The following is a 23556-nucleotide window of genomic DNA, read 5'->3' as shown; positions in this document are numbered from 1 at the left end:
GGACTGGCCCGAATCCGGCATCACCAACGAGGTAGGCCCCAAGAGGGAACATGGAAGTAGCCCGGGGGTAGCCGACCCCGGTCAGGCTGCAGAGGCCTGTGAGCCGATGTCAGTGTGTTTCAGTCAGGACACCCCACTGACCAGCAGTGGCAGTAACCGCTGCTAGGGCCCCGGGCTGGAACGCAGTGGAGTGGGTGGGCCTGCGTTCCCCCCTGCCACCCCGCATGGGTGGCAGGCTTCCCCCTCACCCAACGCTCAGGTGGGAGCCTGGGCTTACCTTAACTGCTTGATTGCTCAGCCCCTGCATCCAAGGGCCTGAGCTGTGACTGTTTGTGTCCCGCCCTGACCCAGGGCCTGGGCCCCTCAACTACTAGTCTGCTCAGCCCCTGCACCAGAGGGCCTCAGCTCCTTAACTGCTTGTTTGCTCAAACCCTACCCCAAAGGGCTTGAGCTAGGACTGTGTGTGCCCACCCTGATCCAGGGCCTGGGCCTGCTTAAACTGTTAATTAGCGCTCAGCCCCTGCCTAAGGGCCTGAGCTCCTGAACTGTGGGCCACTCAGCCCCTGCATAAAGGGACCTGAGCTTGGACTGCCTGCACTTTAGTGAGCCGGTGTGGCACCCCTCCGTCTCAGAGGGTCGAGCCCCGGCACAACCCTACTACAGGGGGGAAATGAATAAATTTTGATTGAGCATTACATTCAGAGTTTACAGTCATTTTAATTGTGTGGTGCTGTAAGACAGCCAACTTTTTCAGAGAACTGCAAAAGTAAAAACCGTTTGCCCTAGTACCAGGAGATACTAGATAAAATTACACTTAATAATGTTTCAAACAACTATCTGACAAATAAAAGTCACAAATGGGTTTGCCATTCCACAGTAAAGTGTTGGGAAAGTTATTAATCTATTTTTATATTGATTTCTAACAATTGCACTGACATTTCATGACAAGCCTGCATACCATGCAAAGACCGTTGGAGGATGATTACTGAAACTAGTATGTTTGCAAATGTACTGTTCTCAGTTGCCTACTGAAGAAAAATACGTGCTGCATTCAAGCATACTATAAAGTAATTAATAATGCCGATAAAGTATATTTGTGGCCAGCACACGAGGCACATCAAAATAGTATGGTTTTATCTGATATACTAAATGGACACAGAACTTGCATTTTAACTACATTTTCAAATCCCTGATTCACAAAGGTACCGATTTTCGCTTCTCTCCCATAACACAAAGTCAAATTAAACCAAACAAATGTATTATCAATATATTGCGAAGTATCAGATTGACTCAAGAAAGGTATTTTATTATTTTTTAAGGGAAGAAATAAGATGGTAAAGGCAAGAGTCAATAAACATACTACTACTTTTCCAGTGATCAAGTAAAAAGGACCATTGAACTCTCACCATGCAGTTCAGTTCAAAACCCACCTCTTGAAGATTTGATTAAAGGGTGAAATAACTTAACTCCTTTAAACAAAACAACAACAACAAAAACAACTCTTCATCCTCCTTTACCCCCCGTTAGGCCCAGACTCTCCTTGCCTTAGATGCAGTAAAGGGGTTCCTAGGCCTTGTTTGAAGAAAGTAGGCACACAATATGCCAGTCCAATCAAAGGAGGTTCTTAGCCATGAGGAACACCTCTTCCCACATTTATCAAACTTTCATGAACATCGGCCAAAGATATAAAGGAGTACAGAACCGTAACCCCGGAGGTACAATTTATTCTTTTATTACAAAAGTCTGAAAATAAAAATGGTAAGCCATCCAAGTAATCCATTATAGGCAGACATTTTACATTAATTTGTCCTGCTAAATATTACCTTGGTATATTTCTGTGATAACCTTTTCACAAAATTATCTTCACTCTAAAGAGTAAATTATTGGAAATATCATTTTGTGCTTACACTGACAAAAATAACCTTGCCATCAGAATTCCCTCTGTGGTCCAATGTGTTTCCTGACTGCAGCATCTGAAAGAATTCCTTATTAAATTGCTGTCTGGAATGCTGAACTGAAGAACTTAATTGAAAAATTCTACTAATTAAAAAATGTGTTATGCAAATAAAACTATTCCCTGTATTATTTGCAAAGTTCTACTACTAATGAAAAGCCAGTCTATGAAACTATCATTTATTAGAAAGCACACTATCAGCACAAAGATCGATACTTGTTTGACTAGCACACTGAAAGCTGACAGACCACTCCATTTTCACGAAACTGCACTATTTCATTATTATATGAAAAAATGTACAGAAACTGTTCTAAGACATAAATGTATTCTTTTCATGTAACTATTGAATAAGAACATAAGAACGGCCATACTGACTCAGACCAATGGTCCACCTAACCCAGTATCCTGTCTTTCGACAGTGACCAACACCAGGTACTTCACAGGGAACAATCAGAACAGGCAATCGAGTGATTCATCCCATCGTCCACTCCCAGCTTCTGGCAAATAGAGGTTAGAGGGACACAGAGCATGGTGTTGTATCCCTGACCATCCTGGCTAATAGCCATTGATGGACCTATCCTTCATGAACTAATCTAGTTCTTTTTTTAACTCTGTTATAGTTTTAGCTTTCACAACACCCCTTTGAAACAAGTTCCATAGGTTAACTATCTGTTGTGTGAAGAAGTACTTCCTTTTGTTTGTTTTAAACCTGCTGCATATTAATTTCATTGGGTGGATTCCTAGTTCTTGTGTTATGTGAAGGAGTAAATAACATTTCTCCACACCAGTCAAGATTTTATAGACCTCTATCATATCACCTCTTAGTAGTGTCTTTTCCAAGATGAAAAGTCCAAGTCTTTTTAATCTCTCCTCATACAGAAGCTGTTCCATACCACTAATCATTTTTGTTGCCTTTCTCTGTATCTTTTCCAATTCTAATATATCTTTTTTTGAGATGAGGTGACCAGACCTGCACACAGTATTCAAGAAGTGGGTGTAACATAGATTTATATAGAGGCATTAAGATATCTATCCCTTTCCTAATGGTTCCTAACATTCTGTTAGCTTTTTTGACTGCCGCTGCACACTGAGCGGATGTTTCAGAGAACTATCCATAATGACTCCAAGATCTCTTTCTGAACTTAATACAGCTTAAACACCTTTGACTAATTTGAAATGAAATCAATGAGAAACTAAAAGTTAAAATTCAGACTGAATCAAGAAAGCAGTTCAGTTCTGAGGCCTCAGAATCCAACTAAGTACTTAATTACTCTAAAAAAAGCATGAAAGATGTAAAAATTGACATACAAAAGTAAAACCAAAACATTCAACATTTGGTTTATCATCATGTAATTGTAAAATAACTTTCACAGATATTGTCTCAAATGTTTCAAACAAGCTGACTTTGAAAACACAGCCAGATAATTTGTCAGGAATTTGAAAACCCAAACTTAACCTTTTTTTCCCCATAGATGTCAAATCTCAAATCTAAATATTCATAAATGAACTCTGTCGAGTATTATTAGAATAGAGTAATTCAAATATTATGTTCTCATGATCAGCATGTGGAAGTTCTGAGTGGAAGAAAGTTATCTGATCTCACATTCTAAGTGTATGGAAAGTAACTCTTTAGGCATGACAAACAAGTATAATGCAATTTTAGTACTTTTATATAACTTTAAATGTTTGAGAGAAAGATATGGTAAAGTATTACAAAGCCTCTGAGAAACTCAAAAAAGAGAATCAAAGCTTTTGGGGAAACTGAGCTCTAAATCCTGAGCAATGTATTTCAACAGACTTTTTTAGGTATAAAAGACAATAACTGGCTCCCGAATATGCCTTTGCACATGCTACAAAAGCCCAGGAGACATGGATATTCTCCACCTATTCTGGCTCTCCTCCATAAAGAAGTCATTCCACAAACCTCCCATGACTACAGTAACAGAGGGCATTCCAGGGATCAGGGAACTGTGGTCCACAGTTTCAGTGCACAGAGCCTCTGTCCCAGCACTGGGTCCATCCCCTTTATTTCCCATTTCCTGACAGGAATAATCCGCATCAGGAAATAGAAGGCCCAATTTTAATTATTGAGTCTTTAGCAGCAGCTTCGTAAGACACATTCGGGGCATCTTGAGCAAATTTTTCAACATAAGTTATAATTTAAATTTGATGAAATGCAAGTTTAAACCATGAATAAAATCAATCATGAATAAGGCCCTAAATTGTACAAGCCTGAAACTGCAAGGAAAGCTGAATTCTGTTCTCTGTAATTAGACATACTTAAGAAAAGTCACCGAAAAATTAGAGTGTCAGATATATTTTTTTCCAATTTTCCATTATGAGTGCTCATCTCTTCATTTCAGGAAATGTTCATTACTAGTCTATAGCCACAAAAAGAAAGACATTGTAAACAATAGTGTCCCTTATGGATATCAACCCAGCCACAGATCTTGTTTTTGTTTGCACATCCTGAACATCAGTCACAGCTGCTTTTTGTTTTGTTAACTAATCCTTAGCAATGCCAGCTCTGCTAGGACAGCAAATGTTCACTATTTATTTTGAGGAGAATTGTGATGCAGGCTATAAGGACTTAACATTTCCTACTGGGAAATGTTAAGGTGGAAAAACTTCTGGAGCAGGTGAAATTATTGAAACAAATCCTTCAAAACCAATGCAAATCAAAACACTCATGTTTATTCCTTTTATACAACAAAATGACATTAACAGCACAAAGCAAAACATGTCTTACTATGCATTTAAACTTGTTTAATTGTTCATGGACTTGCATTATAAATATCTCTAGAGTCCATTTTCCTTTTTATACAGGACAAGGTAAAATTTGAATCTGGTCTCATATTATACGAGATTGATTAACTGAGAGCCAAATGTCAGGGGACAAACATTGCTCAATGTTACCCAAACACTCTGTCAACCACTCAAAATATTAGGGGCTCTGGGACTGATCTCAAACTTTTGCATTAGAAGAAATCATGGTACCAAGAATGATGTTCTTTATGTGGCTCTTTCTAGCGAGCGCCACAGAATTTTTTTAGTGTAGAATTTATGCAAAAGTAAAACATGTCTCAATAAATAGTCATAATGTTTAAAGCACTAATAGTGCTTCTAATATGTTTAATAATTATTAAATCAACTTTCTACTGCTTTTTTGTATCTGCATTATACGTTTATACATTTCTTTTGTTAAATCAATCCATTCATAAAACAGCAATAAAGAATAATAAAGTGTGTTTGAATAAAACTCCATTACAAATGATAAGAAATTCAGATAATTTTAATATAATAAATGGTAATAATATGCACTCATGAGATATCACTAACAAAACTCTCCATAATGGAAAACCATGAAGAATAACTTCGGATATTACATTCTATTACATGAACATTTCAGCTCAGCTTCTGTTATACCCATTTTTAATATTTCATCAGCAATCAAGGCTTATCTCATATTTCTTTAGAGACTGCTGGATCCTGACCATCTGGTGACAAGTTCATGAGGGGGTCTCTGACCTGATGTGAAATGTTCTACCAGCCACATAGGTCCTGCAAGCAGTGTGCCTATAGCTCTGGATTACCTTAATGTGGTCATGCCAACAACTCTTTCTTTCCCCCCGCTCCTGTTCCATAGCACTGCCACAGCAGCATTCAGCAGTGTTCCCCTTCCTACTCCTCAACTTGACAGCTAGAATGGGCCCATGTAAAAAGTGACAGCAGAGTTGGTACCCTGCACTTGTTGAGAGAAAAAGCAAGGGGCAGTGTCAGTAACAGCACCTGGATTATTATAGAGTCATGTCCCCACTTTTGGCATGTGAATCTATGAACACAACATCCTACACTGGGCAGAAAGTCAGGCTGCCTGCATTAGCTATGGTTTGCAGCTAGGCTTTACAATGGAGCAAGCGTGTCTACAATTCTACAGGATCAGAGGAATTCTGAGAGACCAGCTATTGGCAGCACTGTATGGAAACTTTGTAGTGTCATCGGCAAATCCTGAACCTCTGGGAGAACAAAATAGCAGCTGAAACCAGGTTGGTTTTTTAATGTTTATCAAGACATTTTACCTGACTTCTTTACTAAAACATGCACCTCAGACAGGTTTGGCAACAGAAAAGGCTAGATAAACCCATAAAAAGGGCATACCATTTGATAAAGTGGTGACCAAACATAAAAGGATTACTTGTACTTGTCCAAACATGTTTTCGAAGGATAGTATCCAGCTGTTCAAAGAATGGACTGTTTCTGTCAATATTCTCCCTACAGCTAGATGAGAGTTTGATTATCCAAGAGGTTTGAGCAGATGGGGATACGTGTAGCCTCCCTCAGGTAAATGAAGCATGGTCAAAGATGCAGATTTAAGGTGACTTTGGAATGTTTGGGTAGAGGCAGGGGTATACTGCAATGGTTAATTAATTTTTTAAGGGATGTATGTGTTTGATCTTAACGTTTAAACTTTTTTTTTTGTCTGTGAATTTCATTTTTATTGAAACTTATAACAAACATTATGTCTCTAATCCCTTTTTTTTTAAATAAGCTTAATAGCCTTCAAAGGTGGAGCTCATGAGTAAAGCTAAGATTTTGTCAAGGATATTTTTAGTAAAAGTCGGGGACAGGTCATGGGCAATAATGAAAAATTCAGGGAAGCCTGTGACTTGTCCCTGTCTTTTACTAAAAATATCCGTGAAAAAATGGGGAGCCTGGGCAGCTGCGTGGGGGCTCGGAGCTCCAGGGTCCCCCTCCGCTGGTGGCTCTGAGCTGGGGGGGGTCCCCTTGCTGCCAGCAGCCACCAGGCGTTCTGGGGTTCCCCCCACCACTCGGGGCATCTGGGAGCGGGAGGCTTGTAACTTCCATCAGTCATTTCAGTATTAACATCATATCCATGGAACTCAACAATTTACATCAACGCAGCACTAACAGACTATGCCACAGTTCTGGAACATCAATTAGGAGGTGTTAAGAGTCCTCCGGGAAGTTACAAGTTTCAGGAGATACGCTATTAGAACTTTTAAGTTCCATAAAGTCTCAAGAAAGGTAAAAGCGCAGCTGGCACAGGCAACAAAGCTTGTAATTTTATGAGGTCTTGAAGTGGAGGTTGTAACTTACATGAGGCCTGAAACGTGGCTCAGGGCAGTTACAAACTCAGGAAGTAGCACTGGCAGCAATTGTAACAATTGTGAACAATGTTTTACTCAAGATGACCCTCAAATAAGTTATCGGTGTCTCAAGCGATTCCAAGTATTACAAGCTGATTCCAAAATTAATAGTGTAATTAAATATCTTTTTAACATGGAAAGTAAACAAAACCAGTATTGTACACAATTTTTTTAAACTGAGAACAAGTATACATGATACATTTGAAACTGGTAAAGGGTAAGTCAATTTTGATACTAAAGTGTGGATGTTAAGAATACTTTCCCCAAGAGGAAAAAAAAAATTACTTCTCAAAATTTCCATGGCTAAAAATTATAGCTTCTTCAATCAACTTACAACTTTTGAAATAAACAGTTCAAAGCATTAGAAATATCAGACTATTTATTTAAAGAATTAAAGGGAGACAGCAAAATTCAGGCTAAGAATGGAAATTGTCTTTCACCTTGAACTGTTAAGTCACTGCTATTATCTACATAATAAAATTCCAGGATTGTCAACCTGTGCGTCACTCTAAAGCCTAGAATGTCTGTTGAGTCATTCTGAAGAAATGGAAACAGCTATGTGGTTGAGAACTCATTTTGTTCAGATTATCACAAGGTTGAATCATTACTGGGATTTGCAGTCTGTTACCGTCCAAATGTTTACATTCTCAGCCATTTTGACTTTGTGAATTACAGCTGTGCAACAGCAAGGCCTGTATCTATGCCATGCCAAGAGTCTCAGACCATTGTGATATCAGAGATAACTCAACTAGTCACCACCCTGACTATACAGCTAATGTGAACGCAACCACTTAATTGTTTGTATGAAATGGTGGATTACTTGGCCCAACTGCCACAGCTGTCTGACGGCATGGGCTTTCAGCTACTTGCTCCGTAATAAAACTTTTAAAGTTTAACAGATTCTTACCTCAATCAGTTTTCTTTCATAGGAGTTTGCTAGTTCCTCGTTGTTTTCTACTTGCTTTTGCTCAGGTATGGTAAATTCCCCATCAATATTCCAAAGGTTTGGCAGACCTAAAACAAAAAAAATACAAGAGTAGTCTACAAAGGAAATAAATGTAGAAGCTCTTAAATCTCTTCAACAATCTTTTGAAAATGAACAGCTTTTTAAAAATGTTGATAATAAGTACAGTATCCTAATATGGTGCAAATTGTATGTGAGTAATATCACTAAATAAACTAAATACTGAAAAAAGTAATTTCAATGCCAAGGGTGCTTTCTTATAATGTTTAAGTAACTTCCCATAACATAACAGCAAACATAAAAAAAGAAACTGATTAGCTATTTGTGTGCATGTTTGCCTAATTCATGCATGCAGTCAATATAATTTTACAAGTAAGCTATCTGAAAATTTAACTCTTAACATCTCTACCTATTTCTTTTCTATAACACATTTATATTTATTTTTTTTATATTATCTGTATGATTTACAGACTTACAATTCCCATTTGTTCTGTGATTCACCTACTATGATTAGATTATTTATTCTTCACTAAAGGGGAAGCTGACCTTCAATACCTTTACACAACGTATTGATGGGGACAGACCTCAAGAATATTTAGTAAGTATCAAATAAGTAATAACCATTATTAAGACGTTAATAATTTTGTGTGCACATTCACAATAACTGTGTTCTAAAATGATACACAATTTTATTATTAAATTATTTAAAAGCCTGACCCAAAAATATATAACTACTCCCTAACTTGAAGTTTGCATAGTTTCAAAGATAGTTGATTACATTTCCTTAATCGAGATAACTACTGTAATTTTAAAAAAACAATAAACTGTTGTTCAGTGAGAAAAAGTACACCAAAACTCCATAACCTTGACTAAATTACGTTCAACAAATCTCAGAATAAAATTCCATTTCCCTACAAGTCAATCAAAATTTTCTGAATAAACTATGATGGCGCCATGAAAAGAGAGTCCAATGTTGCCCAATCTTTAGATTACATATTAATTATATTGATTACTTAAGAATCCCCAGTTATCAGTTTGAGGTTGAAAGGTTCTTGCCCCAAGATCAGGCCCAGTATTATTCAAATTATTATATAGCTGGAAACCCCGATGTGCACAGTTTCAACACTCTCATGGCATAGAAACTCTTTTATATTTACAAATATAGTTTATTAATACATTTAGCACAGTCGCAAACACCCCAACTCAGTAAGGTAGATAGAGATACTACAGAATGTACATCTGCACATCCATATACTCTCACCATCTGAAATCTTAGCCATCATCTTCCTCCTCACCCTTACCTTCCCCATCATCACAGTGGCCATCATTCTGGCACCTCCCAAGGACTACATATCTCTCTCCTACTGCCCCTAGGCTGGGATACCACTTTTATAATACATTACACTGACACCACTATGTTTGGTGCATATTCAGTAGGGGATTTTCCCCCTTTTCCTTATTTGTATTTCCTCACCTTACTAATGTTGGAGTGTTTTTTTCCTATAGGTTAGTATATCAGTGATCTTAACTTATTATCATATACATCCATTCGTTACCACGGCCCTTTCATGGTTAGGTATCCCATTTGTTATTTCTGTCCTAACTGGTTATTTCGGTTCTCTCCAAGTTCCAAGTTGTGGTGTACCGGTTAAGTTTAAAAGGATATGAACTTAGGGAAGCCCCTATGCCAACCTGCTTTAACGCATCCTATATGTTAAAGGTCACAGCCATATATGGACCTTATGCTTTAGCTCATCACCATCCATCTAGGTGAAAAGTCCCAAACATACGTATACTAACTTTGCCTTCGCTCAACATACAGGATGTGACCTGCAGGTCCCTTGTGTTACAGCCAAAATATACTCTAATATAAATCTATAAACCTGTTATAATAAAACAAATAATGAAACCCTTAAGAAAATAAAAAACTTATAAGAAAAGGTAGATAGCCAAGCAAGCAGGCTAGCCTTAGATGTATCTCATATACCTGTTATGTACATCAGTTCATTGCCAGGACACTTCTGTGGTTGACTCATGTACCTGTAGTCAGGACTGCCCCTTAAACTCTATTTTCAGCTCCCCAAATACTTGGGGTTTTCTGTTGGGCTGTTTATTTGTGCAAAGTTTATCCATTCAAAGTGCAGAGATCTCAAGCCTTATGTTAACTTGCTGAAGCTAATGTTTTACAGCATACAGGCCTGTATGTTTCTTGCATTACTGCTGAATATAATGCAAAGCAGTAAATAATATAAAGGCAAGCTAGCCCACTGGGCTACATAAACAATACAGAACAACATTTGAGAGTGATCAGATAGGAGAGGAAAATAAGTCAATTACAGCTTTTTCAGTGCATTAGTTCTGAATCAAGTGACCAAACATTTAATAAAAAAGCATGTGTCAATGAAACTATCATTGAATTCAGAAAAACAGTGTTTCAGAACGTTCAGAAATAACTTGACAGTAAAAGTTAAGATTTAATTAACTATTTGGGGTCCATATTCTGAATCACTTGGGTATGATTAAAATACTATTATTTACATGTTACAAGAATAGCTAATTTTCAGAATTTTTCTTACACAAGTTGCTGCAGCATTTAGGGGACAACCTGAACTGAAATTATTTTTCTATTTTTCAGAACTGCCAGCAAATGAAAAAATCAGTTATTAGCAGACCTCTAGATTCTGAAATTGTCATTAATGATGGTGACGAAAAAGAAAGAAAGATCATAGCTTGATATTCAGAACTCAGATTGAATTTGCATGGTTGGCAGAAGATAATTATTATATATGTAATAAAATACAGTTTGTAAATGGTAATTTGTCAAACTGTATGCTACCAATATACCTGTGGTACTTGAAAATGTGATCAGCAGCCAATAATCTGCTGTGAAATGATGCATAATTGCCACCACTACCACCACCAAAGCTGATAACATTATGATTTATATAGACATCTGTTCTCAGTTAGAGGCAATTTTTATCCTACATTTATAACTACACAACAGGAAGATATTGTTCAAATACAAAAAAAAGGGTAAAAGCTGAGCAATCCTGATCTTCAATCAAAAGTCAAATTTTCAAACATATTAGGCTAAAACTGGAAATCATTATTTTTAAGGTACAGAAAGACTACTTTTTAAAGTGTATTTTTAAACTATTTTTTTTAATTAGGTAATTTACGTTTAGAGTATTTTTGAGGTTTGCTTTTATGGTCCTATTGTCTTCAGACCCATCTAATTTACCATTATTTTTCAAAATTTGCCTAAATTAGTTTGAAAGACATGCAAGAGCTGTTTTTATTCATATGTGCAGTACAGCAGAAATGTAAGTTTTATGGATTAACTATTTAGACAAAACCTAACACTCTAGAGAACTGAACAGCACCTGCTTAGGCTCGGAAGGATCAGCTATTTATTGATAACTGTCGGTAATCACCAATTTCACCGTATACACACAAACCAATGAAAAAATATTTTAATTGATAATTGAAATTTACAGAAAGGTAAAGTAAGAATAATGCTGCTTGGGAATTTAGAGTTTGATTTGGGATATTCATTTTGTATATTTTGACATGTAACATTGGAAATCTGTATTTTAATGGTTATAAAGCTTTAACATTTTGAATGTCAATGTCTACTGTCATTAAATAATGAAAGTCAAATGGAGTTTACAAGAAGTCACAAACAAAGACCCAAAGCAGAAGATCTCTAGCTTCAATCTGCCACAAAGTTTATGGGCAACCCTACACCACATCCACACAAACCATGGCAGATGTGGATACTTGATGCACAAATGGAATATTAAAAGCTCTTCAGTGTGCGACTGTGGTCAACCAAAACAGACCACAGAAACTATAACAACTCAATGTCCAATTCACAAATATGAAGGAGGCATCACAGCGATAAACTCTGCTACTCCTGATGCAATTTCTTGTCTTAACCACCTAAATGTAAAATTATAGTTGCTGTTCTACAAGTACATCAGTCATACAAAGAAGAAGATTAAATAAGTATTGCCTGAAATCCCTATTGTCTGATCCCTATTGTCTGATTCCCACAACTGTAAAAACATATGTCAATATAAATTCCCCACCCCCAAAATACTTAAAATCCACAATTTTGCCAAGTGTGGAGATGTACATAGATAGACATAGAAAAAAATGCTTTAAAATAAACATCAATGTTGTCTGTCAAAATTCTAAAAAATAAACATTGAATTCTATCAAGCCTGCATATGACTACGTTAATTTTTTTTAAAATGAGGCTTAATTCCTATTTGACAATGATAGAGTAGATATAGCAAGATATCCTGTAATTTTACATTCTGAATTGATTTTATTAAGCTCGGATTATTTTCTTTTCCTATAGTCAATTCTTTGAAAGAGTTTCAACGTATGTCTTTATGATCTGAGACATCAAACTCAGGGAAACAAAAAGGCTGAGCATAAATTACAGCAGAATACACTTTGTCAGGGTACTGTACAGCTCAAGGGATTGCCAATGCATTACAGAGCCTTTCATTTGTAGGGCTCTTATTTAATTCCAAGTCAAACTGGCAATGATCAAAAGCAGTCTAGTGGCCCATGTGAAATGAATAAGTATGGAGAGCGAACTTCCATTTGCCCCTCAGATATGAACCTTGTAGGTCAAAACTGATGAATAGGGCCGTACCAAATTCAGGAAAAATGCGTCACGGACCGTGAAATCTGGTCTCCCCCTGGGAAATCTGGTCTTGTGTGTGCTTTTACCCAATACTATACAGATTTCACAGGATAGACCAGTGTTTCTCAAATTGGGGGTTCTGACCCAAAAAGGAATTGAAGGGGGGGTCACAAGATTATTTTAGGGGAGGTGTGATATTGCCACCCTTACTTCTACGCTGCCTTCAGAGCTGGGTCGCTGGATATCGGCAGCTGTTAGCCAGGTGCCCAGCTCTGACGGCAGCATCCCACCAGCAGCGCAAAAGTAAAGGTGGCAATACCATACCAGGCCACCCTTACTTCTGCACTGCTGCCTGCAGAGCTGGGGGCCAGAGAGTGGCAACTGCTGATTGAGGGCCCACCTCTGCAGGCAGCAGCGCAGAAGTAAGAGTGGCAATACCATACCATGTGATCCCTGCCACTCTCCAGCTGCCCAGCTCTGAAGACAGCGCTGCTGTCAGCAGCAGTGCAGAAGTAAGGGTAGCAGTAGCAAAACCCCGCACAACTATTTTTGGGTCAGGACCCCTACAATTACAACACCATGAAATTTCAGATTTAAATAGCTGAAATCATGAAATTTACAATTTTTAAAATCCTATGGCTGTGAAATTGACCAAAATGGACCGTGAATTTGGTAGGGCCCTAATGATTAATATTGGCAGGATTCTATGGGGAAGCTTGTACTGCCACTACCATATTTTATCCCCAGTTACAGGACAGCTAATGTGCTTTACTGTTGCTACCATGCAGGATGAAATGCTGATTTTTCCCACTTTGTGTCATTTTCATCACAGAACTGGACATTTTTATACAATTCCAGGTACTCGGTTTCAATTTATTCAATTCCCAAGTTTTGTGAAATTCTGCCGAAAGTATTAAGTGCAATTTAAATTTGACTTTCACCTTTTAGATGGCTCACTTCAGTTCAGCAAAGTTCTTGTATTTCACCATACTGGTGGATGATCCTGTTTTTGCCATGTATTGTTTAAAGAGGCAGCAGGACATCCATGAGGAAGGATGACAGAAAGAGCAAGAGATGGAGAGAGATGCAAGCCTGGACAGAGAGAGTGAGCGCCAGGAATGGAGAATTAGCTTTGAGAGTTGTTGGATAACCTTTCAAAAGGGTGCAGATTTATTTACTGGACAACAACCACAACTTTGAATACACTTCTCTGGTTGCAGCAGTTCCTGCTACTTCGTTAAGTTTTTCTATGTTAAGTTTCCTCTCTTAAATAGCTTGCAAATTATCTAAATATATGAGAGATTCATAAATACATCTTAGAATGAATGCATTATTATAAAATCCAAACTGTCATCATACCCATCACAATCGCATTTTCACTTGCTCACTTGGCTTGCAACTTCTTAGAAACAGAAGTTTTGCTAAATGAAAAGCAGCTTGACAGTGAAAATTACTTCTGGCTTATAACAAAATTCAGAGAACTGTCAATTTTTGGTCAGACTGCAAAACCAATTAAAAAGATCTACTGTGGAGGTGCGGGGGGGCATATTTTGTGTGTCAATAATTCTTTATCAAATTTTCTTAGTTTGCAAGTAATGAGCTAGAAGGGTTTTTTTTATTCCTGCAAACTTAATTTGATGTCTGAAAATCAAGCTATGTTCCTTCATTTTCATGCATCATCTTCAGCAGTAAAAATTCTGCAAAATAAATTAGATCCTCGGTCTTTATAATACACATTTGTAACATCATGGCTATTTTACCCCAAAACTTTGCTCAAAAGACAGTTTCTCACCTAGCTTCTGACATGTGAAAGTGACATTTTTTAGTTACACAGGCAACAAGAAGCTATGTCCCAAATTGTACATAAGGAACACTTTTCAGAATACAACCACATTACTGAGATGGTCAATGATGTTTGATATGCACTGTGGCTATGTTTGTATGAGTCCAGACAGATAATACGTAACAGTTGAACGCTCCTCTCAAGGTTAACTATGCTACCAGTAAGTGCTTTAATAAAGTTTTATACCACAGTAAATTGGATCAAAATGGAAAAGTTATGGTAGTAACTTACTTCAAAAGAGAATATTCAATGGAATAAAATTGTCACATTATGGTGTAACTTTAATACTTTAGAAATGAAGTAAGTTCGATCCAGGACACTCCTAAAATTCGTCTGACCCAAACTAGTTTCTTTGACTTAAGAGAGTTTATGAGGTAAGGCTCTTACCTAGGCAAAAAAGAAACATAATTTTAGCAGTAGGGTTGGAGATAAAGGAGCAGATTTTAGAAATGGCAGAGAAGCAGCTACAAGATTTGGCAAGGATAGGAATGTGGAGAGTTGGGTATAACCCCGAAGTTGTGATACTGAGTGATTGGAAGGATGGTGGATTTGTTAACTATGATACAAACAGGCAGATGGGGAAAGAAGAGATATAGTGTAAGAAAGTGTCAGGAGATTCAAGGGGAGATCAATTGAGAAAGGAGTTAGAGTAGAAAGACATCATGAATGTTTTAGAGTCATCCCCAGAGAGGCGATAGTATATAAATTCAGTTTCTGAAAATAAAATTTAAAAATCATGGGAGGCTACAAAAACTCAAAGAAATAGGAGGCTAAATACTGTACAAATCAAAATAATGAATAATGAGTACAAAAATGTATAGGACAGAAAAATACAGAAGACTAGGAAAGAACAACTAAACTTGGTAACAGATTTCAGAGTAGCAGCCGTGTTAGTCTGTATCTGCAAAAAGAACAGGAATACTTGTGGCACCTTAGAGACTAACAAATTTATTTGAGCATAAGCTTCCGTGGGCTACAGCCCACTTCTTCGGATGCACAGAATGGAACAATAAATAAACTTGGTAATAAATTAAACACAGGAACGAATCAGTAAAAAAAGAAGTATTTCTGAGATACATGAACGCAAACAAGTTTATGCTACCAGAAGTTGCTGAACCTTGATTAGAGGGTGGAGCTTCTTATAATAGCAGCCAACCAACCAGCCAGTGGCACAGGAGCCAAACAGAGCTGAAAACAGGGGAATTTGAGTGGGAGTTTGGATGACGGTGTGTGTGGTGTTTTTATGGGTTTTTCTTTTCCTCACTTCTCCGCAGGAGCTTAAGAGGGAAGACTATGACAGCTAAAGAGGCAGCAGTGGCAGTGACCCAAGGAATGGAGAGACAATGAAGATGACTGGATGTGCAAGCTGTAAAATGTACATTATTCTGGAGAAAGTACTTGGTTTGTATGAAGTGCTGCCTGACAGATCTGATGGAAGAGAACATCCAAGGTTTGGAGATGCAGCTAGAAACTATGGTTGAATTTTGAAGGGGATTGGAGGAAAGAAGAGAGAAGACTGAAGGGAAACCTCATGACCTGCAGATGTGAGGGTAGCCTGCTGAATGAAAAAAGTGGCAGTAGAAGCACAGGACTATGAGAACAAGGCAGAGGAAAAGAACAGCTAATGAAGGAGAAAAAGAGCTCAGGAACAGGTGTGCTGAGTTGAGAAACGAAGGGGAGATGCAGACAGTAGAAGGAAGAAGAGAAGAAGAACAAGTAGTTCTACAAGCAGAGGGGAAGAGACAATGGAGACAGACAGAGTTTGAAGCCCCACAAGGACAGAGGATGACTCACAGAAGATTGCAAATGAGAACAGAAGACAAAAAGCCTTGCAGCCCGAAACTGCAATTCTCCAGCCTTCCCCCCACCCCTTCTGTTCTAACACTAAGAAGAGACATGAGGTACTTAACTGGGGACTCCCTACTAAGAACTGACAAGCCTGTCACCAGAGCTGATCTAGGAGAACTGAAGAGTGTGCTCTCTACTTGGAGCTAAAATACAGGATGTGGATCTGAGGCTGAAGAGGATCCTAATGGGAGCAGGAAAGAATCCACTGATTGTCCTTCACATGGGAACAAATGATACTACTAGAGCCTTGCTGGGATGCATCAAGGAAGACTACACCAGCCTGGGGAAGATGCTTAAACAAATGGCGGCTCAGGTGATCTTCAGTGGGATTTTACCTGTCCTTAGAAGAGGAGAGCAAAGGCAAGACAAGATTATGATGATCAACAGATGGCTTGGGCAATGGTGCTATAAGGAGCACTTTTGAATGTTTGACCAGTGGGAAGCATTCATGGACAGAGTACGTTCTCAAGGAATGGACTCCACCAGAGTACAGAAGGAAACAGACTTCTGGGATGGAGGCTGGCACAACCGAATAAAATAATTTTAAACTAGGAATTTGGGAGAGATGGTTGGAAATGCTCATGTAATCTCCATGCCTGATTCAAATATTGAGCGGGAAGAAAATCAAGTAAAAAAGAGGATACAGATATGGGTTAAGGAACAACAGAAGGCAGGAGAATAGACAAGAAGCAGAGACATAGTGCCAATACTACTGACAGTAACTGTCAGGTAGACAATACTGGCAGTAAAATGCCTGTTTAATCAGGTGAGGAATCTGGATAAAGCCAGGCAGAAACAATTAAGATGTCTGTACACCAATGCAAGGAGACTGGATAACAAAATGGAGGAACTAAAGCTACAGGAAGTAAAACCAGATAGTATAGAGATGACAAAAACATGGTGGAATAGTAGTCATGATTGGAACATGGATATTGAAGTGTAAGTGCTGTTCAGGAAAGCCTAAAATAAAGGTAAAGATGGTGGAATAGCATCATATATTATGTATTATGATGAGATTGACTGTAAAGAAATTAGAAGGGATGGAATGGATAAAACAGAAACTGTTTGGGTCAAAATTACTTTGGTGAAAAAAGGTAACAGAGGCTCCACTGAGATAATGTTTGGGGTCTGCTACAGACCCCCCAGGCTCCAATCTGGATATGGACCTCTAATATTATTAATTAAATAAATATTGCTGTGAATTGTGTGATTATAGGAGGCTTTAATTTCCCCCAATATAAATTGGTGGAGCCAGCTCTGAGGGTGCCAGTAGCTGATCCAACTCCTCCATTGCCCAAAATGAGGGAGGATTGGTGCTGATGATAGAAATGGTATCACCAGCACCCAGTATGCTTCCATTGTACCTGGAGCCAGGAGTGGCATCAAGCCCAAAGTCAGTAGTGTAAGCAAAGTAGCTGAAGTGGAGGACAGTGCTGAAGTGGAGGGTGGTGAGTGCCACCATTGTAACTTTGGCAGCACCGAACACAACAGTGGGTCCCTTGTGCTGAGTCTGGCACCGGTCCCACTTCCACAGACTGCAAAAGGGAAACATCCGGGTTCGGTGCCAATGGACCCAAAGGTTCAGCAGCCCACCCAACCAATGCGACTATAAACAACATAGCTCTGGCAAAGTCCAGAACGAAGACAGAAGTCAGGACAGAGAGGGAGATGAGATCTGTTGATGCCTGATATGCCAACGATGTGGAAACAGCCAGTGCCAGCATCACCTTTATCAATACCAGATTCAACAGAAACCCTGGTGCCAAACTCAGAGTTGATGGTATAGGGTCTCTAACCTTCCTGTGGGTTCTAGGGAGCAGTTTGAGAGACCTGCTTCTTCCTGCAACATTAACTCTGTGCCAATCCACACTCTTTCTGGAGGAGAAGAGTCTCCATAAGACCTGAAGTTCTCTTGATTGGTCTTATGTGACCTTTTTCTCGGTGTACTCATTGGGGGGCAGCTCTTCTCTGTCTCTTTGGAGAGGGCACCTGCTCCAGAGTGTAAAATGGAAGCACTCTCAGAACCCGAGGGAGACCTCTGATCTGACGTAGGCCTTGAGGCCGAAACAGGTTGCATGGTCTGTTTGAGTAGCTGCTTTAAGCAAAGGTCTCTAGCCACCTGACTCGCTTCCGTGAACGATTTACAAATCAAATACCACTCTTCAACATGGGCCGCACCCAAGCACAACAAGCACCGAATATGGGGAACGCTGTTGGGGATCACTCCCCATCATGGTAGACAACATTTAAACCCTGATGAGGTTTCACCAGGGAAATACTCAACTAAATCTAACCAACACTAAAAGTACCAACTAACTATATACAACTAGAAAAAAGTCACTACAAGATAGAGAAAGACTGAGTTTGAGAACCACACAGAGCTCCAACTTCAGCCATAGTTAGTGAGAAGGAACTGAGAAGGGGATGAGGCAGTGCTGCCTCATATAGCCAGGGGAAGGACTATGAGAAAGAGGCCCATGCTCCACCTCATGCTGGTACTACAAGGCAAAATTCTCCAACTCTGGCACCCTGGGCACACACACACATACCACCTAAGTGGAATACACAGCTGCATCTACTTGAAGAAAAACTATCTGAATCCCAAGCAAGAGAAAAAAATTGGTAGGGAAGAGTTGCAGACCAGATTGGATGAACAAGTATCTCAAACAGGTTATTAAGAGAAAGTATAAAGCCTACAAAGAACAGAAGAAGAAATGGATCAGCAAGGAAAGCTACCTCTTGGAGGTCAGAAAGCGTGGGAGAAAAGTGAGAACTGCCAAAAGCCAAGCAGAGTTGGACCTTGCAAATGAAATTAAAACCAATGGTAAAAGGTTGTTTACCAACATAAATAAAAAGAAACCAAAGAAAGAAGAAGTGGGACCAATAAGTGCTGAGGAGAGGGGTGGAGATTAAAGATAATGTAGATATGGAACAACACTTAAATACTTTGCCTCAGTTTTTAATAAAGGTAATGAGAAGCTTGGGGGCAATAGCAGGGTGGCTAATGAGAACAAGGATATGGAAGAAGAAATTATCACATCTGAGGTGGAAACCAAACTCAAACATCTTAATGGGACCGAATTTGTGGGGTTGGCTGATACTCTCCATCCAAAAATGTTAAAGGAACTGATACACGAAATTGCAAGTCCAATAGCAAGGATTTTTAATGAATCCATAAATTCAGGGGTCATACCCTATGACTAGAGAACTGCAAACACAGTACCTATAATTAAGAAAGGGGGGCGAAAAGTGATCCGGGAAACTAAAGGCCCTTTACTTTGACCTCAGTAGCATGCAGAGTCTTAGAACAAATTTTGAAAGTGAAAGTAATTAAGAACATAGAGGTAAAACAGTAAGTGGGATAACATACAACATGGTTTTACAAAAGGTAGGTCATGCTAGACCAACTGATCTTTTTCTTTGAGCAAATAACTAAAATTATCTAGACAAAGGACATGACGTAGATCTAATCTACCAGGATTTCAGTAAAGCTTCTGTTACAGTTCTACATGGGAAATTATTAGTTACATTGAAGAAGGTGGGAATTTACTTGAGAGTTGAAAGGTGGGCAAAGAACAGGTTAAATGGGACAATACAAAGGGTCATGCTGAAAAGTGACTTGTCAGGCTGGAGGGAGGGTACTAGTGGAGTTCCTCAAGGATTGGTCTTGGGACCAATCTTATTTAATATTTTCATTGATGACCTTGGCATAAAAAATAGGAGTGCGCTAATAAGATCTGTGAATGACACAAAATGGGGGGGGGGGCAACTACCAATATAGAAAAGGACCCGGATATCATACAAGAAGATGTGGATGAAGTGGGAAACTAGAGTAATAGAAAGGGAATGAAATTTAATTATGCAAACTCAGGCACTTAGGAACTAACAAAAATAATTTTTGCTATAAGCTGGAGATGTATCAGTTGGAAGCAACAGAGGAGAAGATAGACCTGGGTGTATTGGTTTATCACAGGATGACTATGAGCCACCGATGTGATGCAGCTGTGAAAAGGGCTATTGCAATCCTAGGATGCATCAACAAGTTTAGGCTTGAAATTAGACAAAGGTTTCTAACCATCCAGATGAGTGAAGTTCTGGAATAGTCTTCCAACAGGAGTGGTGGGTGAAAAACATTAACTTGTTTTAAGATTGAGTTTGATAAATTTATGGAGGAGATGGTATGATGAGATTGCCTACAACAGCATGTGGCTTGCTCATGACTGCTATTAGCAAATATCTCCAAAAGCCAGAGAAGGGACACTAGAGGAGGAGGGTGTCCAGTTATAGAGAATTCTTTCCCAGACTTCTGGCTGGTGGGTTTTGCCCACATACTCAGCATCTAACCACCATATTTGGGGTCGGGGAGGAATGTCCCCCATATCAGATTGGCAGAGACTCTCTTGGGATTTTGCTTTCCTCTGCAATGTGGAGCATGGGTCACTTGCTATTTCAACTAGAGTAAATGGTGGGTTCTCTGTAACTTGAAGTCTTTAAATCAAGATTTTAGACTTCAGTAACTCAACCAGAGGTTAAGGGTCTGTATTACAGGAGTGGGTTGGTGAGGTTCTGTGGTCTACAATGTGCAGATAAGTCAGACTAGATGATTATAATGTTCCCTTCTGGCCTTAAAGTCTATGAGTAACTTTATCAGAACAAACAGAAACTATAAGAGATTCGAGAACTGGGGAGTGTGACACTGCACCCTATATTCTTCATAGTGATATTATTATTATATGATTATAGCAGAATTATGATGTATTTTATGCAAGATGGGTCGTGTAAGGTGTCATTGGAAAAGTTATTATATGATAAATAGTATTATTCTATTTTCATGCATATATAATTTTTGCATCAGAAGTTATCAATGCTGACTATGTATCCATACTTCAAAAGTAGTTACACTTGGGTAACGCTCACTAGACAAGATGCTTTCAGTCTAGATAGCTGGTTGGGAAGGATCTATTCAGGGCAATGAGCCATTAGGGAGAACAATAGGCCTTAGGACAAGTTTATCTCCCACCTGGTGAGCCTTCCTGAGAACACTCCACACAGCCTGTACGTAATGGCTGGTATGACTCTACGAGGACATATGACCAGGCCACATGATTCTGGACTCCATCTTGGGATGTCAGTATTTTTCCACAAACCAGTCCGGGAACCAAGTTTTGAAACAAATGATTGCCGCCATATGTTAAAGCTATATAAGACAGGAAGTGACATCACATGCTGTTCTTTACTCACCACAGAAGACGACTCCTAGAAACATCTGAAGAACAAAGACTGAACTGGGGGAAGTGCTGGACCCAGGCTAAAGGGATGTCTAGCCTGTGTATGAAAGACCTTGTTGTAAAGCAAGTACAGCTAGTGCCTTAAGAATCTGCAGCCCGCTTCTATCATATGTCAGGATGAGAGATTGTTAATTCAAATCCTATCTTTCTAGTATGTTAAGCTCAGTTTTCATTTTTGTTTATTTACTAGGTAATCTGCTTTGATCTCTTTGCTATCACTTATAATCAATTAAAATCTATATTTCGTAGTTAATAAACTTGTTTTTGCTTTATCTAAACCAGTGAGTTGGAGTGACGCGTGTGGGGAATCATAGCTCAAGGGTCAAAGGCTGTTGCATATTCCCCTCCACATTGGGCGGGGGAGCCCAAACTCTATGAGCTTACAGCTGTGCCGTTCCCTGTGCAGCGCAAGACAGTGTAATTTTGGGTTTATGCTCCAGAGGGGAGTGCGTGCCTATGGAGCTGAAAGTTACCTTGGGTTTAGCCTTTCTACTGTTGGTTTGTGCAGAGGCTAGTCCGGGAGCCAGCATGTAACTGCAGCGAGGTGTGTCCCTACCTGTGTCTATGCTGGTGGAAGTGCAGGAACAGAAGCATGTCTGCAGCTTGTCACAGCAGCACAGTGAGAGAGGAAACCCAGGCTGGTGAGTCAGGGGGGCTCAATGGTACCCCAGTTCCAGGTGGCACCCCGGGGGGGACCCATCACAGGGGGAAAGGGAGGATTTTGAGAAAATGTGAAAAAAAATAAAATGTAACAAAATGATGAATTATCAGAAGTCAGTGAGCAACTACAGACTTCCTAAAAAACAATAAAGCAACTAATGACAGAAGAGAGAATTATTGCTGCGAAACAGATTGACTTCAATAAAAAAAATTAAGGGTGGATCAAGAAGATCACAAGTGTGGCAGAAAGCAAAACATTTTCTAGTGGACAAAAAAATAAAAAATTACTGGAAATGAGGTCGCACAAAAACTTGATTAAAAAAAAAAAAGGTAAAAGGAGATTGCGCGCATCCAGGAATTTTAAGGGAGGACTCAAGAGGCACCCTGTACTTAAATGACAAGGCAATGAACACAAACAACACACAAAAAGAGGAACAAGCAGCAGAAAAATAAAAGACCAGACTATAACGGATATGGAAAACACAGTTGTAGGCTAACAAGTGTCTCTTATATTATCACATAAAAATATATATGAATCAAGACACTACAGCAAAAAAACACGAAAAAAGCTTCACCTAAATGAAATGGTCACATGCCACAGAATCCATTAGATCAATATTTGCCAGCAGGCAGGATGCTAACAAGCATAAAAAAAAAAAATGAAGAGAGACAAAACAAAGTATATCAAACTCGCTGCTTCTCAGACCTGAATGTATTCTCTGATCAAAACACATCAATCAGATATAGTAAATAAGAGCATTAAAGGCTTCAAGTGAAACCAGAGTAATAATGAATTCAGACTCTTCTCCCTTCCTAACTACGATGGTATAAGGAGGTAGGGTTTCTAGTTTGCTTTGAACAGGATCTAAATACACTGTATTTATTAGTGCAAACAGGCTCCCTTCCTGGGATTTCTTTTTACTGGTAACCCAAAGGGGAAAAAAAACATCCCACACAAAATGTAAACCTCAATCTTAGCTTTTACTTGGGTTTCTCTACAAAGACCTCTCTGTACTAGACCTCAGCAGCCAGTGTCCAAAACACAGCTCCTCCCTCCCTTACTTCCAGGGTGGAGCTAATGAGCAGCACAAGCTGCAACTAGTCAACAGAAATCAACAGCTGGCATCTCCCTGCAATATTTTGATATGGACCAATGGGGTGCATCCAAGAA

At 39.0% G+C, this 23556-nt stretch overlaps 1 protein-coding gene across 1 annotated transcript in view; it reads right to left on the bottom strand.

Annotated features, from left to right (window-relative positions):
• LOC117883854 (sorting nexin-29-like) overlaps positions 1-23556 on the bottom strand; it is a 388013-nt gene that overhangs the window by 281768 nt on the left and 82689 nt on the right. The window contains exon 8 of the mRNA XM_034783666.1: positions 8030-8136. Coding sequence (XP_034639557.1) covers positions 8030-8136 — 107 coding nt within the window. The remainder of the gene's footprint in view (positions 1-8029; positions 8137-23556) is intronic.

The sequence above is a fragment of the Trachemys scripta genome, chromosome 10 (genome assembly GCF_013100865.1).
Source record: "Trachemys scripta elegans isolate TJP31775 chromosome 10, CAS_Tse_1.0, whole genome shotgun sequence".
Lineage (NCBI taxonomy): Eukaryota > Metazoa > Chordata > Testudines > Emydidae > Trachemys > Trachemys scripta.
Note: the sequence above shows the minus strand (reverse complement) of the source record. Positions and strands in the feature narration are given on the sequence as shown.